Source organism: Entelurus aequoreus, linkage group LG03 (assembly GCF_033978785.1).
Source record: "Entelurus aequoreus isolate RoL-2023_Sb linkage group LG03, RoL_Eaeq_v1.1, whole genome shotgun sequence".
Classification (NCBI taxonomy): domain Eukaryota; kingdom Metazoa; phylum Chordata; class Actinopteri; order Syngnathiformes; family Syngnathidae; genus Entelurus; species Entelurus aequoreus.
Genome location: NC_084733.1, coordinates 63,579,384 through 63,599,738, shown reverse-complemented (window position 1 = coordinate 63,599,738; position 20,355 = coordinate 63,579,384). Strand labels below are relative to the sequence as shown.

General features: G+C 40.7%; 1 protein-coding gene across 1 annotated transcript; it reads right to left on the bottom strand.

Moving 5' to 3' along the window:
- Positions 1 to 359: 359 nt before the first annotated feature.
- Positions 360 to 14,263, bottom strand: LOC133645742 (ribose-5-phosphate isomerase-like). Its single transcript, XM_062040603.1, has 9 exons — positions 14,051 to 14,263; positions 11,209 to 11,269; positions 11,051 to 11,106; positions 10,914 to 10,973; positions 4,292 to 4,356; positions 4,156 to 4,224; positions 3,935 to 4,076; positions 1,511 to 1,610; positions 360 to 1,450 (listed from the first exon to the last, which is right to left on the bottom strand). Exons 1-9 carry the CDS (start codon positions 14,246 to 14,248, stop codon positions 1,353 to 1,355), a joined length of 849 nt encoding a protein of 282 aa, XP_061896587.1. The 5' UTR covers positions 14,249 to 14,263; the 3' UTR covers positions 360 to 1,352.
- Between the last annotated feature and the right edge of the window lie 6,092 nt (positions 14,264 to 20,355).

Below are 20,355 nucleotides of genomic sequence, written 5' to 3'. Positions count from 1 at the left end.
AGATTAGTGGCTGCTTTTCCTCTTCCTGGTCACGAGTTATGTTGACAACTTTGACGAGATGAAACCCAAAATACAAGTACCTGATAATTTCTTCATTATTTAGAAATAAATATGAAGAAATGTTAATGCCACAAAGCAAACAAACTTGTATACAAAAATATTTTTAGTGACATTTTGATGAGGAGAAACTCAGTTTTGGGATTAGGCTAAACGCATTGAACAGATGACTTCATTGTTTATAACAATAATGACGTTTTCTCTTTACAGCGCCATCATGTGGCAAGATAGGTAAATGGCATTCAAATCATTCCTTCGAATTTAAATCCACATTTCAGTATGTTTACACAAAACACCAGATAGCAACACTGATTTGTTTATTTTCAAGATAAATGGAACAAACAGCATTGAATTGAAACAGAGGCACGTGCATTGTTTTGGTCTTGTTTTGTTTCAAAAGCAAAAAAAAACAAGTGTACCCATCAATCAGTCACTTTGTTTAAGAATGAATTAATTCAAATGCTGGTGCAAAACATGGCATGGATGCAAAGAGGGACATATCTGAAACACCTTGCAGACTGCATTGTTATAAATAAATAAATGGGTTATACTTGTATAGCGCTTTTCTACCTTCAAGGTACTCAAAGCGCTTTGACAGTATTTCCACATTTACCCATTCACACACTGATGGCGGGAGCTGCCATGCAAGGCGCTAACCAGCAACCATCAGAGGCAAAGGGTGAAGTGTCTTGCCCAAGGACACAACAGACGTGACTAGGAAGGTAGAAGGTGGGAATTGAACCCCAGTAACCAGCAACACTCCGATTGCTGGCACAGCCACTCTACCAACTTCGCCACGCCGTCCCATTGTACAGTGCTTTAAGATATACAACAGTCATGCAACAATCAAGTCAAAACACCTCCAAAATATCCACCGGAAAGACAAAGTGATGTAGTCGCTTCTTTGAAAATAGCATGTAAACATGTGGACTTGACAGGCACTAATGGAGGGAGGCATGTGTAAGAACACAGGAAGTTACTTACTTCATCCTGTGAATTAGATAGATAGTACTATATTGATTCCTTATTACTACAACCTTGATTCTATTACAGACAAAAACGATCTGTTTTCCATCCATATCGTTTCTACTTAGCACAAGAAATAACACGATTGTGTGTTTGTTTCATTCTGAACACAAACAGCAGCTCGGGTCAAGGCTGCTTTGCAAGCATTCTGGCAATAATAACTCACAACTTTCCACATCAAGTGGAAAATACCAATAAGACACACTTGCATGGTGAGTAAAATCATGAGATGTGTCTACTTCCAAGGAGGGCACGCCGGGTCCAACTCCTCAGTTGACGGGGGCATCCCGCATCAGCACGTTTCCGTCCTCCATTCCAAAGTAGGCTCGCTCAGCCATGCCGACAAAGAGTCCCGTCTCCACAACCCCTGGGGGTAGAACGTGCGTCAGCACACTGAGCACGGACAACAAAGTGTGGGGTGTCTCACCTGGAATCATCTTGATGGCACAGTTTATGTCCTTCCACTTCTGAGCGCCCACAAACTTCCAGTCCAGAATGAAATTGCTGTTGTCTGTCACCACGGGACCCTGACACCCACAAATATGCAGAGATCAGTGAGAGACTGGCACAATATTTCCCATATACTGTAAACCATGGGTGTCCAAAGTGCGGCCCAATAATAAAAGGGATCTGTTCCGCGGGGCGCCTCCAATTACATTTTGAATATCTGACGGTTTAATTGCAGCAACTTTGCCACCACACTGTGGACATAGTGAGTAATTCAGGTTAATGACCGTGAATTGCATTTTGAAAAGCATGCCCCATCCATCAATTTTCTACCGCTTGTCCCTTTTGGGGTCACGGGGGGTGCTGGAGCCTATCTCAGCTGCATTCGGGCGGAAGACGGGGTACACCCTGGACAAGTCGCCACCTCATCGCAGGGCCAACACAGATAGACAACATTCACACTCACATTCACACTCTAGGGCCAATTTAGTGTTGCCTAACAACCTATCCCCAGGTGCATGTTTTTGGCGGTGGGAGGAAGCCGGAGTACCCGGGAACCCACGCAGTCACGGGGAGAACATGCAAACTCCACACAGAAAGATCTTGAGCCCGGGATTGAACCCAGGACTACTCAGGACCTTCGTATTGTGAGGCACATGCACTAACCCCTGTCGCACCGTGCTGCCCCAGCAATATTATATATGACCCAATACATACAGCCTTTTTTAATCATGTTGCAAATAAAAAGACACAAAAAGTCGGCACACCACTGAACTTTGTGGGTACCGTATTTTCCGCACTATAAGGCGCACCTAAAAACCTCCAATTTTGTCAAAAGCTGACAGTGCAGTGCGCCTTATAATCCGGTGCGCCTTATACATGGACAAATATTGAGCCACAACAAACTTCATTTTCAAAAAGTTTAGGTCCCGCAACTACGGTAAACAGCCGCCATCTTTTTTAAGCAGCTGCCCCCGTAGAAGAAGAAGCGCGCGGTGCGTGCTGGGATATATGATGTTTCATTTCCATTTGTGTGTTTATGTAAAGACCCCAAAATGGCTCCTATTAAGTGTGTTGTCTGTGTAATTATAAATAATGCAGACGAGGCGTGTTGGTTGAGTTCTCAACGTTTACTCACAGCGTGCTCATAACCACATTCTAACTGCCGGCATGACGACATACAACAACGCTTCTCAGGTCTACCGCGCATGCTTGTCACTCCCGTAGCATGCTGGGTAGTGTAGTTGTTATATTCGCTAGCTCATAACATCACATTAAGAGACACGCTTACGCGCTTAATTCAATACTCGCCGTCATTCCGGGTGGATTGACAAAAGAACTCCAGCCGCTAGATATTGGTGTCAACAGGACATTCGAAGCTAGACTGCTAACTGCGTGGGAACAGTGGATGACAGAAGGCGAACACACGTTCACCAAAACGGAGACAGCGCCGGACGACATACGCCACTATCTGCCAGTGGATCGTAAATGCCTGGGCTGATTCAGTCTCAACTGTGGTCCGAGCTTTCAGGAAGGCAGGAATTGTCACTGAAGTGCTGGACAACAGCAGCGACACTGACTCCATTTTGGATGCCGCATTCAATCAACTGTTTAATTCGGACACTGAAGAAGAAGAACTCGAGGGATTCGTGGATGAGGAATAACTTAATAAAGTGAGCTTTACATGTTTATTTTGTGTGTTGTGTTGTGTGACATTAACGTTTGAGCAACGTTGAGTTATTGATATATTGTTATTGCTCTGCACTATTTCGAGTGTTACTATATTGTGATAGCACTAACATTTGATTTACCGTAACACGAGTAAATCAGCTGTTTATTCATTTTGGGAGTGAACAGAGTTGTCAGAAGGCTGGTTTGTAATCTATTAATAAAGTTTGACTGACCTGACTGTTTTTTTAACATTCCCTTTAGTGCAGTTCCATCTAATGGATGCATAGGTGCGCCTTATAATCCGGTGCGCCTTATATATGAACAACATTTTGAAATATGCCATTCATTAAAGGTGCACCTTATAATCCGGTGCGCCTTATAGTGCGGAAAATACGGTATTATAAAACATGTCCAAGCACAACACATAATTTAAAAATACACCCATTTAAATCTCCTGCAATGCATGATGGGATAAATGCAAACCACTCCACACGTATCCATGTTTGGTGCATTTTAGCTGCTTGCTATGTCTGATTGATTACAAAACTTTAAGGAGGTCGTCATTGAAATAAACAAGGTACATCCAATTATATCAATTATATATCCATGATATTAATATAATTGATTAATATGTACACATATATATAGTTACTTTACATGCAGTAATGTAACTACATTTCTTTAGCCCAATGCGGCCCCAAGTCAAAAAGTTTGTAAATATAATTCAACTTACAGCTTTACTGACAGCCATTCTTAAATTGGCTTCCCCTCCAAAGAGTTGGACGATCCTCCTGGAGACGGGGACATAGGCCATGGGGACCACCTCGATGGGAACCCCCTTCTTCCACTGCTGGCCCAGAGCCTTGGAGTCCTTCCTGAGAGTGGATAGAGAATTCTTGGTGAGTAACCCGCGATTTCAGCTCCCATCACACTTGGTTTACGCAAGACACAAACCTGTAATCCGCGATGACGATGAAATGTTTAGCGCAGCCAGCTACAATCTTCTCCTGAGTCAAACAGCCGCTGAGATAAATAAATAAAATCTAAGTAATGGGGTAGAGCTTTACGGTCGTCAAGAAGGCAAACTCACCCTCCACCTTTAATTAATGTCAGATGTGCATCTACTTCGTCTGCTCCATCGATGGCAACATCCAGCTGGTGGAAGTTGAGCAGAAGTGACGTCAAACTTTGTTCATTTAAATTCTTTCATTACAGAGTTCTTAATTCTCCTTTTCCTAGTTTAGCGCATACTCGGACACACAACACTTCCTCATTCTCCGCAAATCACCTTTGCGGCATGGACGGTGTGTTTGTAAACATGGGAAAAACTGACATCAAATCCAAACCACACAGGCATAAAACATTAACATTAGCTGGTTGTTACAGTATGACTTGATATATATACAGGGTAAAAGCCAGTAAATTAGAATATTTTGAAAAACTTGATTTATTTCAGTAATTGCATTCAAAAGGTGTAACTTGTACATTATATTTATTCATTGCACACAGACTGATGCATTCAAATGTTTATTTCATTTAATTTTGATGATTTGAAGTGGCAACAAATGAAAATCCAAAATTCCGTGTCACAAAATTAGAATATTACTTAAGGCTAATACAAAAAAGGGATTTTTAGAAATGTTGGCCAACTGAAAAGTATGAAAAAGAAAAATATGAGCATGTACAATACTCAATACTTGGTTGGAGCTCCTTTTGCCTCAATTACTACGTTAATGCGGCAAGGCATGGAGTCGATGAGTTTCTGGCACTGCTCAGGTGTTATGAGAGCCCAGGTTGCTCTGATAGTGGCCTTCAACTCTTCTGCGTTTTTGGGTCTGGCATTCTGCATTTTCCTTTTCACAATACCCCACAGATTTTCTATGGGGCTAAGGTCAGGGGAGTTGGCGGGCCAATTTAGAACAGAAATACCATGGTCCGTAAACCAGGCACGGGTAGATGTTGCGCTGTGTGCAGGCGCCAAGTCCTGTTGGAACTTGAAATCTCCATCTCCATAGAGCAGGTCAGCAGCAGGAAGCATGAAGTGCTCTAAAACTTGCTGGTAGACGGCTGCGTTGACCCTGGATCTCAGGAAACAGAGTGGACCGACACCAGCAGATGACATGGCACCCCAAACCATCACTGATGGTGGAAACTTTACACTAGACTTCAGGCAACGTGGATCCTGTGCCTCTCCTGTCTTCCTCCAGACTCTGGGACCTCGATTTCCAAAGGAAATGCAAAATTTGCTTTCGTCAGAAAACATGACTTTGGACCACTCAGCAGCAGTCCAGCTCTTTTTTTCCTTAACCCAGGTGAGACGCTTTTCGCGCTGTTTCTTGGTCAACAGTGGCTTGACACGAGGTATGCGGCAGTTGAAACCCATGTCTTTCAAGCGTCTCTTGGTGGTGGATCTTGAAGCACTGACTCCAGCAGCTGTCCACTCCTTCTGAATCTCCCCCACATTTTTGAATGGGGTTTTTTTCACAATCTTGACCAGGGCGCGGTGATCCCTATCGCTTGTACACTTTTTCTGACCACAGTTTTTCCTTCCCTTTGCCTCTCCATTAATGTGTTTGGACACAGAGCTCTGAGAACAGCCAGCCTCTTCAGCAATAACCTTTTGTGTCTTTCCCTCCTTGTGCAATGTGTCGATGGTTGCCTTTTGGACAGCTGTCAAATCTGAAGTCTTCCCCATGTTTGTGTAGGCTTCAGAACTGGACTGAGAGACCATTTAAAGCCCTTTGCAGGTGTTTTGAGTTAATCAGCTGATTAGTTTGTGGCACCAGGTGTCTTCAAAATTTAACCCTTACACAATATTCTAATTTTGTGACACACGGAATTTTGGATTTTCATTTGTTGCCACTTCAAATCATCAAAATTAAATGAAATAAACATTTGATTGCATCAGTCTGTGTGCAATGAATAAATATAATGTACAAGTTACACCTTTTGAATGCAATTATTGAAATAAATCAAGTTTTTCAAAATATTCTAATTTACTGGCTTTTACCCGTGTATATATATATATATATATATACACACACACACACACACACACACACACACACACACACACACACACACACATATATATATATATATATATCCTATTATTTGCGCACTATCTACAAAAAATGTACCTAAAACTTGACCACCAAAAAAAATCTCCAAAACCGGATGTAAAGAAAAACGCACGCCATTGTGACTGTCTGGAGTGTTGTCAGCATGTCTGTGATGTAGACGTTAGTTTAATATATCCCAAATATACCCGCGGACAGCCATCTACAAAATGTGCAAATATTCAGAGGAGAGTGGCGGATTTTAAGAAGAGAAACTGAAACTAGTGCAACATCGTGATGTGTTCAGAGTTGTTTTTAATCTTTAAAAAAAAGTCATTAAAAGTCTGTAAACACTCAAAAAGAATCTTAACAAATTAGATTGTACAAAAAGCAGCAACAATTGAAAATAATTAAAAATAGATATGTTAATACTAATTAATAATAACAAAATTGTTTTAAATGCATGTACACATTTTTTTAGCCTTTTTTAAAGAAAATAATATCATCAAAGCAAGTTATGCAAACTACTCAATGATGTCATGTTGACCACGCCCATAACCACGCCCCCACGTGTCTTGGCAGTTCTTACCTTTTCGGAAGTGAACCAGTAATTGTACGGGTACCAATACAATTTGCTTCAAAATATTTCAGATCAGTAAATGATCTTGCTTTTTAATTTTTAATCACAATAACAATAAAAACACATGAAGGCATTTTAACAATGTCAACTAAATATTTAAACTATGTCATTATTCTGTTTTATTTCATACAATTGTTGAACCAATATAAAGTCAAAGTCCACAGTATTATTCACTGAATTTTTAAACATTAACAAAAACAAAAAACAGATTTTATGAAAACAATATTGATTTAATCATACAGTGTATCACTCATACACTGTACTACCCTGGGGATCAACAGCATCAGTTTATGGACCAGTCCAACCCTCTCCGCGATCGCCTGGCAGTGACACACGACAGACACAGGAACGAAGCACTTCAGTTGCATATGATCCTCTCTCTGGACTTTTATTAATCTACTTGTTAATTTCCTGGTAATATCTGTAAGGCGGTTAAACTTTCATGTTTGCTAAAGTGAACTAAGCACTTATTCTTCTGTTGTTTCAAGCTAGCTTAGCATGTTTGCTTGTCATCTGCTGCTCTCTTACTCCATGTGTTAAATTTTTAGCCCGTTTCTCCAGTTCCACTGTGATATTAAAACTTGTGACAAATGCAGTTTGTGTGCCGCAATGGAAGGGATAATAACATTAAGGTGCCGCTCTGCATTGAACTAAGACTTGGCCAAAAAATCTGATTCCTACATAAACAAACCGTTAGCAGTGGCTGCTAGCAGTCAACACAAAGGACCAAGCTGCAAGGTATGAGCTTCAAGTGATATTTATTTGTGATCATCAATAGGCACCGATTGGGATCTAGCAATTTTTCACAGAATTTGGCCAGTAATGATCAGTGGCCGATCGATTGGAACGCAGTGGCATCTTACATGACATAATCGCCACATTTCTACTAGTTAAAGTTTTTTTTAAATGTTTCTAAACTTTCTTGTCTAAAGTTTAAAATAGTTGGTAAACTTGTTTGTTAACTAGTTCTGTTAATAAAGCAGGGTTTCCCTTACATGTATTTGATTATGGTGTACTGCCATGGCAAAATAAAAGCCAGCGCACCTTAAAAATTAGGGTTTTTAATGTGACAACAAATTTAAGTAATATATTGTATGAATGGAAGAATATAGCTTACTATTTACGCACTATTGACACACCAAAACCTCAGTCACAAGAAAACGACTGATCACTGAAACAGTACTGCTGAAACAGGATGTTGTGATGACGTAAGCAAGACGCACACGATTGTCTGTAGCACAGGCAACATGTCTGCGATGTGGACACATTGGCAGCGCATGGTAAAGCAATAGGTGGCACCGTAATATCCAATTGTCAGAAGAAAGTCACTTCCTAACAAGATATAATGAAAACAGGAAACCAAACTTTTTTTATAACATGTTTGTTAACTTATTCTGCTATTAATGATGGTAAAAAAAAATCTAAATGGTCTTGGCTGTTAATAACGTTTTTAATACTTGCTAAAAAGTTTATGTTAACTTGTTCTGCTCCAATATTTGTTTTTATGTTTATAAACTTTCTTGGCTTAAGTTTAAAATAGTTGGTAAACTTGTTTGTTAACTAGTTCTGTTAATAAAGCAGGGTTTCCCTTACATGTATTTAATTATGGCACAGTGTCACAGCAAAATAAAAGCCTCCGCACCTTAAAAAAAATTTTTTTTCAGTGATGCACCAAAAATTCAGTCACCTGAAAATACTTTCAACACTGAAACAGTACTGCCGAAACAGGATGTGATGACGTAAGCAAGATGCACAGGATTGTCTGTGGCAGAGGCAGCTTGCCTGTGATGTGGACACTTCCGGAAAAGACAACAATAAAAAAATTTAAAAAAATTGTTATATATATAAAAATAAGGTTTAAAATAGGTGGTAAACATGATTGTTAACTTATTCTGCTGTTAATGAAATTCAACAAATGGTCTTGACTGTTAAAGTTTTGAATACTTCGTAAAGTTGTTTATGTTAACTTGCTCTGCTCCAATATATTTTTTTTAAATGTTTATAACCTTTGTGGCTAAAGTTTAAAATAGTACGTACATTTGTTTGCTAACTTGTTCTTTGTTAATACAAATTTAAAAGAATGTTGGTTGTTAAAGTATAAACATGCGATCTGAACTTATTCTGCTGTCAGTCTTTTGAAAAAAATGTTGTAAATGGGCTTGGCTGTTAATAAAGTCTAAAATAGTAGATTTTATTTGTTAACTTGTTCTGAACTTTTTAAAATGCTTGTAAACTTTCTTGGGTGTCAAAGTTTATAAACCTGTTCTGCTGTTAATTAAGTTTAGAAACATGTTTGTAAATAGTCTTGACCATTACAAAGTTTCAAAATGTGGTCTAACCATCTTCTGCTGTTCATAAAGTAAAAAAAAAAAAGTTTTGTAAATGGTCTTGTCTGTCAAAGTTTAAAATAGTTTTTGGGGAAAAATGTAATAAGTGGTAAAATATACATATTTGTGATTCTGCTAGTACCGGTAATACAGTTTAAAATAATTGGTAAAAATGTTTATTAACTTGTTTTGCAGTTAATTAAGTAGAAAACAATTTTGTATCATTGAATCTAACTGAGGTTGTCATAAACTGGAAGCCATAACCATGAAAGTTAGATGTTATGAGCCAATGTCCTATATTAGTTTCACCTTGTAAATATAATTGCTGGACTAAACTAACTTTATTCACATTTTTTGAGTTTCACCTGACTTGAGGCTTCATGACAGCGCAGATTTTTTTTTAACATATTCTACAGCTGGTGTGCCATTACGTCGATAGCTACCGGTCAATGGGAAAGAGTGTGTCGGTCGATCGCCAGGCAGGCATTAAAAAACTAAAAATTAGCGATCATCAATCTTCAAGACGTCACTTTTGTCACTTGATGGACATTCACGGCACCCGAGAGTCTTGTGAGATGACGCTGGCTGCTGCAAGCTCATTATTAAGAAAAAATGACCGACAGGAAGGCGAAAAACACTTTTCATTTCAACAGACTCTCGCGCCGTACCTGCCGTCAAAACTCTAAAGTCTGACTGCTCAGTTCCTATCTTCACAATAAAAGCGCCTCAGCCTGCCTGCGCTAACAAAATAAGAGTCTCAGAAGGCTGGCGTGCACAAGCTAGCAAGCTACGGAGTTTGCCGCCAATGTATTTCTTGTAAAGTGTATAAAAAGTAGTATGGAAACTGGACAGATAAGATGCCAAAAACCAACCACTTTCACGTGGTATTGGACAGAAAGGAAGACTTTTTTTTCTCCTCCATTCGAAAATGCGGACGTTATCAGCACTACTGTCTGATTCCAATCAATGCAAGTCATCAGAATCAGGTAATACACCAACTTATATTCTTGTCTTCATGAAATAAAGGAATCTATATGTTAAACATGCTTGTATTATCATTAAACACCTTTAACTTGGTAACAAAAACCTCTATTTCATAAATAAATACATATTAATTATATATATGAATGAGGTAGATCCCTTCAACTTGGTCAATTGAAAAGTAGCTTGCCTGCAGAAAAAAAGTGTGGGCAACATTTTTGCCCCAAATGATAAAACTGGTTAAATGAACTAAAATATTAATATTGCAGTATTGGCCACAAGAGGAGACCAAACCAATCAAAGCATGCTGTTCAGTGTCGCGGCCACTGATTGGCTCAGCCTAAGGCATCATTACTATATTGGCTTAAAAGAGTGTAAAAGTGACTAAAGGGTGTTATTTTGTATGTGTATTATCAATATTATTATAGATGGCTCCGATAATGTTGAAAATGTACTGAAACAGGATTTTTATGCTCTACCAATGAAAATATTTGATGTATAAATTAGGATTCCTACTTCAGTCATATTCAGAATCAATTAACAGCGATAAACGAGGGATTACTGTACTCAAGTACTACTTCAGTACATTTTGTATTATGCAGGGTAACTTTACACTTGGTTTCAGTAAAACACAGCTGCACTGTTAAGTCCCAAATAACTGAGGCGCTCTCCTTTCGATTGCACCGATGAAGGAGCGCGTCATACCTCGGGGTGTCTGTCCAGGTCAGACAGCACCAAACCGTGCTGCAGAATCAGCTGGCGGGCCTGAGGGAGGGCGGAGAAACAGAGTTATAAACCGACTGTGGGCAAAAAATTGATTCATTACAAAACGTGAACATGACCTGGAAGGAGGTGGGAACACACACGATGTTCAGCTTCTCCTGGCGCACCCTCTCCGCTGCAACATACACACGACAGAGTTGTTGAACACACGCTTCAAAATTTAAAGCATGCATCCTTAGTTGGAGACAAAATATGTCCCCATTAATAAGCTGCTCACCCAGTCTGTCCACTGCGTAAACAATGGTGGAGCCACTGCCCACTCCGACCACCTGGTTGTTCTGAGGGACAGCAAACAAATGGGCTTCAAGTTCGCCGTAAACATTATGTTACCAAATGTCAAACTTGCACATTTGGCTATGGTGCATTTGCAAAAAGTAGGGGAAAAAAACAAAGTTTGAATGAAAGCAAATCAAATAAGTTTAGAACTACAGTGTTTTATTCAGAAATAATACGACGTATCAACAAAATAAACAAAAATAAGTCTAAATTGTAAGTCATAAATAAGTTTCTTAATGGGGTCACATGTTTTTGTGGGCTACATTTAAAACACTTCATTGTGGTCTACATAACATGCAATGGTGGTTCTTTTGTCAACATGTTGCATTGATTGTTTTACAGACCATCTTCAAACCGCTTTCGTATTGACGTGCCTCCACTTCGACAGTGTCTTCTCCCCACCATCTTTGTTGGGAGTTCTTAGCGCTTCCATATCAAGACGATTATGGCAACAATAATAATGATTATTTTGGTTGATATTGAAATCACGATGAATAAAAACAATTAATTGCACCTCCAAAACTCAACTTTAAAATATAATTCAAAATGACAATGCACATAAATTAGTAATGAATAAACAGCAAGTAAATTAATAATAGTAACAGCAATTAATTAACATAAGAGCAATACAGGAAAAAAATAACATTCAGTTTTTCCAATTTATTTATTTTTTAACTCCATTTTCTACCCTTTACACTTATTTCACCACCATAGATTGTGTGCTTATTGTGTCAGAAAATGACACAATGTTTGTTAATCAAATGCAAACTCTCTCACATGTATTAGTATTTGGTGCAATACATCTTTGGACAATTTAGACCAGTATTTTAAGTCATGTAAATGTATCATCCATCCATCCATTTTCTACCGCTTGTCCCCATTCAATAAGTGCTTAAAAGTACTTTAAAAAAAAACAACGTTTATTTAGATAGCACAGGTTGACCGCAAGTGGCGCACCACGCTGTTTTGGGAAAGGGGGGGAAGTGTGGTGTTGTTCTCCGCTTGACATATGCAAACGACTTGAGGCTGTTAAAAAAGAAAAGAAAAAAAGAACGCCTCTAAAGTTGCGCCTGCAGTCCTGTTTGTACATTGATCTTACATGGATGATGTCGTTCACAACAACACAAGCAGATGAGATGTGTTGTGGACGTATGGATTATTCTCGCTAACTTTAGTATCACAATTTAGTCGCTGTTTGTGGCCATATCCACATTGTTTAGTTCAGGACGGGGCAGTTGATTGTTTCGGGGATAAATGAGCGGTACTAATCATTATTTTTCCTAACAAATGTTTCTTCTCTTCACAATGACAACATTTCACTCAGAATTATGTCAATTTCTGCGTTTAACAGCGAATTCCTTTTTATTGGCCAATTATTTGACTACGTTAACGCGGAAATCATATGCCTTACCTTTTTTGTTGAGTTTAGCGATTGTGCATATTAGCGCTGTGTCAAATAAAAAGTAGTAACCATATGGAAGTAGAATTGTCTCACATCAACTTATACAGGGTTTCCTGCAGTGTTTTGTTGTTAAGGCGGCTGCCTTAACAACAGAGCCACCGCCTAAACTAACGTCTTTACAAGCTATCCAGCCACACGTGCGCATTTAAAAAACTATCTCTGTCCCCAAGCAAACGCATACACTGAGTGTCATATGCATGCCAAAATACTGGGGGCGCTGTAGCCTAGGACTTAAGACCATTTTATCCAATCAGAAACATCCGAAACGTCATTTCTGGAGCCGGCATATAGCAAAAATAATGAGTCACGGCAAGAAAGAATTATATATGTGGATTGACAGAGGAGTAAAGCTACTTTTAAGCATCGTTTTGGAGTTTAAAGGCCTACTGAAATGAATTTTTTTTATTTAAACGGGGATAGCAGATCTATTCTATGTGTCATACTTGATCATTTCGCAATATTGCCATATTTTTGCTGAAAGGATTTAGTATAGAACGACGACGATAAAGATCGCAACTTTTGGTATCTGATAAAAAAAAGGCTTGCCCCTACCGGAAGTAGCGTGACGTAGTCAATTGAACATATACGCAAAGTTCCCTATTGTTTACAATGATGGCCGCATGAAGTGAGAGAGATTCAGACCGAGAAAGCGACGATTTCCCCATTAATTTGAGCGAGGATGAAATATTTTTAAATGAGGAAAGTGCAAGTGAAGGACTAGTGGGGAGTGGAAGATGCTGTGAGAGCCGGGGGTGACCTGATATTCAGCTGGAAATGAATACAACAGTAAATAAACACAAGACATATATATACTCTATTAGCCACAACACAACCAGGCTTATATTTAATATGCCACAAATTAATCCCGCATAAAAACACCTAGGTGTTTGTTATGCTAGCTCCTAGCTACTAGCTCGAGCTAGTTATAGCTCGAGCGGGTAATATGGACGGGATCCTGTATATATAACCCGCCAATACAATTCAAACACCTGCACAACACACACACTCACTCAGCCCAAACAACCGTTCACCTAACCCAAGGTTCATAAAGCTTATATATTTAATCAAAGTTACGTACATGACACGCACGTACTGGCAAGCAATCAAAGGTTTGGAAGCGCGCGGGTGGGACCTGATATTCAGCTGGGAATGACTACAACAGTAAATAAACACAAGACATATATATATACTCTATTAGCCACAACACAACCAGGCTTATATTTAATATGCCACAAATTAATCTTAATGCTAGCTCCTAGCTACTAGCTCGAGCTAGTTATAGCAAGCGATCAAATGTTTGGAAGCGCAGCTGTGTACTCACGTTATCGCAACTGTGTATCCAAATCAAAGTCCTCCTGGTTAGAGTCTCTGTTGTCCGAGTTCTTCCATCTTGACTGCATCTTTCGGGAATGTAAACAAAGAAGCGCCGGCTGTGTACGTGTTGTTGCTGACTTCCCTCGCAAAATAGACACTTCGCACCGACAACTTTCTTCTTTGCTTGCTCAGCTTCTTTCTCCATAATGCAATGAACAAATTGCAACAGATTCACCAACACAGATGTCCAGAATACTGTGGAATAACGAGATGAAAACAGAGCTATTTCGTATTGACTTCAATGGTGTCCGAATACTTCCGTTTCAATGATTGACGTCACGCGCATACGTCAACCCTCAGAGGCGTTTCGAACCGGAAGTTTAGCGGGAAATTTAAAATTGCACTTTATAAGTTAACCCGGCCGTATTGGCATGTGTTGCAATGTTAAGATTTCATCATTGATATATAAACTATCAGACTGCGTGGTCGGTAGTAGTGGCTTTCAGTAGGCCTTTAAAGTTAACAAAACTCAAAGTGTTGACTGGGAAACTTGCCAGTCCAAGTATGGTGACATTCTTACCCTATTTTGGAACGGTACAGACTTGGAGAGACATCTGAGGAATTTCCACATCGGAAAGAGGAAATCACAAAAACAACTATCAGCACTAAACTGAAAGCGATTTGTGGAAAGTACAGACAAGCAGTCGACGCAGGTGGAAGAAGTGGTTACGGTAGAGTTGTTTTGCTGTACTTCCAACTATGCGAGCAGATCTGGGGCGGTTCTCCATCAACTACATAGAATATAAGGGACTTTATTGCCAATATATTTGCATATAATGAGATTAAGGACTCCAACTTAAAGGCCTACTGAAATGATTTTTTTTTATTTAAACGGGGATAGCAGATCCATTCTATGTGTCATACTTGATCATTTCGCGATATTGCCATATTTTTGCTGAAAGGATTTAGTAGAGAACAACGACGATAAAGATCACAACTTTAGGTATCTGATAAAAAAAAGCCTTGCCCCTACCGGAAGTAGCGTGACGACACCGGGGGAAGGACTGCTCATATTTTCCTATTGTTTACACCAGCAGCGAGAGAGATTCAGACCGAGAAAGCGACGATTACCCCATTAATTTGAGCGAGGATGAAAGATTTGTGGATGAGGAACGTTAGAGTGAAGGACTAGATGCAGTGCAAGACATATCTTTTTTCGCTCTGACCGTAACTTAGGTACAAGCTGGCTCATTGGATTCCACACACTCTCCTTTTTCTATTGTGGATCACGGATTTGTATTTTAAACCACCTCGGATACTATATCCTCTTGAAAATGAGTCGAGAACGCGAAATGGACATTCACAGTGACTTTTATCTCCACGACTATACATCGACGAAACACTTTAGCTACGAAGCTAACGTGATAGCATTGTGCTTAAAGGCCTACTGAAACCCACTACTACCGACCACGCAGTCTGATAGTTTATATATCAATGATGAAATCTTAACATTATAACACATGCCAATACGGCCGGGTTAACTTATAAAGTGACATTTTAAATTTGCCGCTAAACTTCCGGTTCGAAACGCCTCTGAGGATGACGTATGCGTGTGACGTAGCCCGGCGAACACGGGTATGCCTTCCACATTGAAGCCGATACGAAAAAGCTCTGTTTTCATTTCATAATTCCACAGTATTCTGGACATCTGTGTTCGTGAATCTGTTTCAATCATGTTCATTGCATTATGGAGAAGGAAGCCGAGCAAGCAAAGAAGAAAGTTGTCGGTGCGAAATGGACGTATTTTTCGAACGTAGTCAGCACAACAGTACACAGCCGGCGCTTCTTTGTTTACATTCCCGAAAGATGCAGTCAAGATGGAAGAACTCGGATAACAGAGACTCTAACCAGGAGGACTTTTGATTTGGATACACAGACGCCTGTAGAGAACTGGGACAACACAGACTCTTACCAGGATTACTTTGATTTGGATGACAAAGACGCAGACGTGCTACTGTGAGTATGCAGCTTTGGCTTTTTTTTGCGTATGTACGTAACTTTTTTTTAAATATATAAGCTTTATGAACCTTGGGTTAGGTGAACGGTCTTTTGGGCTGAGTGATTGTGTGTGTTGATCATGTGTTTGAATTGTATTGGCGTGTTCTATGGAGCTAGGAGCTAGCAGAGGAGCTAGGAGCTAGCATAACACGTACCGTACCATACGTGCGCGTCACGTACGTAACTTTTTAAAAATATATAAGCTTTATGAACCTTGGGTTAGGTGAACGGTCTTTTGGGCTGAGTGATTGTGTGTGTTGATCGGGTGTTTGAATTGTATTGGCGTGTTCTATGGAGCTAGGAGCTAGCAGAGGAGCTAGGAGCTAGCATAACAAACACGCAGGTGTTATTATGCAGGATTAATTTGTGGCATATTAAATATAAGCCTGGTTGTGTTGTGGCTAATAGAGTATATATATGTCTTGTGTTTATTTACTGTTGTAGTCATTCCCAGCTGAATATCAGGTACCGTGAGTATGCAGCCTTGGCTGCTAAACATTCGATATCTTGACCGTATGTGCGCATCACGTACGTAACTTTTTTTAAATATATAAGCTTTATGAACCTTGGGTTAGGTGAACGGTCTTTTGGGCTGAGTGATTGTGTGTGTTGATCGGGTGTTTGAATTGTATTGGCGTGTTCTATGGAGCTAGGAGCTAGCAGAGGAGCTAGGAGCTAGCATAACAAACACGCAGGTGTTTTTATGCAGGATTAATTTGTGGCATATTAAATATAAGCCTGGTTGTGTTGTGGCTAATAGAGTATATATATGTCTTGTGTTTATTTACTGTTGTAGTCATTCCCAGCTGAATATCAGGTCACCCCCGGCTCTCACAGCATCTTCCCTATCTGAATAGCTTCAACTCCCCACTAGTCCTTCACTTGCACTTTACTCATCCACAAATCTTTCATCCTCGCTCAAATTAATGGGGAAATTGTCGCTTTCTCGGTCCGAATCTCTCTCACTTCATGCGGCCATCATTGTAAACAATAGGGAACTTTGCGTATATGTTCAACTGACTACGTCACGCTACTTCCGGTAGGTGCAAGCCTTTTTTTTATCAGATACCAAAAGTTGCAATCTTTATCGTCGTTGTTCTATACTAAATCCTTTCAGCAAAAATATGGCAATATCGCGAAATGATCAAGTATGACACATAGAATAGATCTGCTATCCCCGTTTAAATAAAAAAAATTCATTTCAGTAGGCCTTTAACTGCATATAGAAACAAAATAAATAAATCCCTGACTGGAAGGATAGACAGAAGATCAACAATACTATTAAACCAGGGACATGTAAAAACACGGTTAATGCTTTCCAGCCTGGCGAAGGTTAACAATGCTGTTGCTAACGATGCCATTGAAGCTAACTTAGCAACTGGACCTCACAGAGCTATGCTAAAAACATTAGCTATCCACCTGCGCCAGCCAGCCCTCATCTGCTCATCAACACCTGCGTTCCAGCGATCGACGGTGCGACGAAGGACTTCACCCGATCACAGATGCGGTCGGCGAGACGGAGGAAGTTAAGGTGAGTTCGGCGGCTAACGCGTCTGCTATCCATCTCTGTCTTCCTGGTTGTGTTGCTGTAGTCCGCCACAAATACACCGATCCCACTTACAACTTTCTTCTTTGCAGTCTCCATTGTTCATTAAACAAATTGCAAAAGATTCACCAACACAGATGTCCAGAATACTGTGGAATTTTGAAATGAAAACAGATTTTTTTGTATTGTATTCAATGGGGTACCAATACTTCCGCATCAACTGATTCCGTCACGCGCACACGTCATCATATCTAGACGTTTTCAACCGGAAGTGTGGCGGGAAATTTAAAATTGCAATTTATAAGTTAACCCGGCCGTATTGGCATGTGTTGCAATGTTAAGATTCCATCATTGATATATAAACTATCAGACTGCGTGGTCGTTAGTAGTGGGTTTCAGTAGGCCTTTAAGGTTCGGTAGTGGGAACAAATATGGGATAAAAATAAATTACACAAGAGGTAATAAAGATAAAACTAAGAATTGAAATAAGTCCTGTGGGGTCTCTGTTGGTGACTTGATGTGGTGGCGGCGCGGCGTCTGGTCTGGATGCCGTGTCTCAGTTGTTTGGGCGGTGGTGTGTTTGTGCGGGTTTGGGTTGGGGTGGTGGGGTCTTTTGGTGGGGGAGGGTGTTGGTGTCTCTTGTTTGCGTGTTGGCGTTTGGGCTGGCTGGCGCTGGCTGGTCTCCGTGATCCTGTTGGCGTGTGGTTGCCAGTCGCAGTTTTTTTTTTGATCGCTTTGATTTGATTTGATTGGGTGGTGCTGGCTGTCTGGGGGTATTGTGGCTGCTGTTTCTGCTGCCGTTTGTTTGTGGTGTGGGTGCCCGTGGCTGCTGGGTCTAGTGCAGGAGGGTGGCTGATGTTGTGACTGGTGGCAGCGCGCGCGCGTGGTGGTTGTCGGGGCTGACAAGCTGTGTATATGTATGTATATGTGTGTATGTATGTATGTATATTTATGTATATGTATATATGTGTATGTGTACATGTGTATGTGCATGTATATAGATATGTATGTATATTTCTGGGGGTACGTTCTGGGCCTGCCTGTCAGGTGGGGGTCGGCGCCTCAGGCTACTGCATCCGGACTGCGTATCTGGAGCTCCTGGGTCCCACCGTCCATCCCTTCCGGGTGTCCGTCTTGGTTGGGGCCTGCTGGGTCTAGTCTCCCTGCGTCTACTGTGGTAGCTTGGTGCTGCAAGGTTTTCCGAGGTGCTGCGAGTCGGCCAGTTGTTGGGGTAGTGACCTTGTGTGTCAGCATGTCTGTGATCTTCTTTTAATTCTTTTTTTAAAAATATATTTAATTATTTATTTATTTTTTTAATATATTTTATTAATTTTATTTTTTATTTTCCCCCTACCTCAGGGGGGGGACTCGGCGGGGCGGTTGCTGGTTGTTCTATCTCCATCGTTGGGGTCCCGCGGGTGGGGTGGGTGGTTCCCGTGGCCCCGTGCTGGGTGGTCCTGTGGCGGCCGACTTGGGTGGGGTGGCCGGGGGCTGGCCTCGCCGCCCTCTCCGGGGGTGGGCTCAAGGGGACCTGCTTGCCGGTGGGGCGGGGGTGGTCTTCCCGTCCGGTTGCGGGGGGTCTCCGGGCCCCTCGGCCGGGCGTCCCGCCTTTCTGCCCGTGTGGGGTGTGGTCTCTCACTGGCTTGGAGTCTGGCTGTCCCCTGCTTTTCTCGTGCCTTGTCCTCTGCCGGGTGCGTCTGTCTGCGGCCTGCTGCTGGCCCTTGTGGGCGGCGCGGTGGGCCGGGCTCTGGGGTTCCTGTCGCTGTCCGGCTTGGCTGCGTGGGGGCGGTGGTCCCTGGTTCCCTGGGCACCACACCTACTGTTTGTGGGTTGGGCTCTCGGGGAGGCTGGGGCCGTACTCTGGCTCCCACACACACTGGGAGTCAAATGTATTGTACACACAAATTCACATATACTCACATACATACATACGTACCTACGCTCCCACATACATATACAAATACAGTACATATTTACACACACAAAGTTTGTACATCCACACGCACATTCATTATACAAACATACACATACTGTACATATACACTCACTGTACAAACACATATACACATACTGTACATATACATTCACTGTACAAACACATACTGTATACACATACTGTACATATACATTCACTGTACAAACACACACATACTATACATATACATTCACTGTACAAACACACATATACACATACTGTACATATACATTCACTGTACAAACACAGATATACACATACTGTACATATACAAGTACATATGCACACATACACTCATGCACATAATCACGTTTCATCAAACATATATTAATGTTGTTGCCCTAGGGTAAACTGGGTATAACACACGGCACTCTGACAAAGCTTAACCTATTGTTACTATAACAATCTACAAGGTTATTGTAGGTTGCTTCTCTTTCTTCCCCTCCATTTTTCTGCATTCTTTCGTATCTCAAGTTATCATTACGTATATGTATTGTTGCATTTGAACAACTGTATTGTTGATAATAAAGGTAAAGTATTGGTATTGTTCATTATCAATAGCGCTATTTCTATTGGTATTTGTATTGCTCCATTTTTAGTGTAATAATGCTCATTGTCATTTCTGTATTATTTTTTATTTTCGCTAACTGCTTATTTGCTATTACTTTTACCACCATATTGTACATGTCGTATTTGCTGATGTTGCTCTATTGTTGTTGTGTTTGCTGTTGTT

Bases quoted from the DNA above. Each gene is read 5' to 3' on its own strand.
- LOC133645742 (XM_062040603.1), bottom strand. From the start codon at position 14,248: ATGGAGAAAGAAGCTGAGCAAGCAAAGAAGAAAGTTGTCGGTGCGAAG. The intron at 11,107-11,208 runs GTGAGCAGCTTA...TGTATGTTGCAG, and splicing joins TTACGCAGTGGACAGACTGG to CGGAGAGGGTGCGCCAGGAG. The intron at 4,225-4,291 runs GTGAGTTTGCCT...TATTTATCTCAG, and splicing joins ACATTAATTAAAGGTGGAGG to CGGCTGTTTGACTCAGGAGA.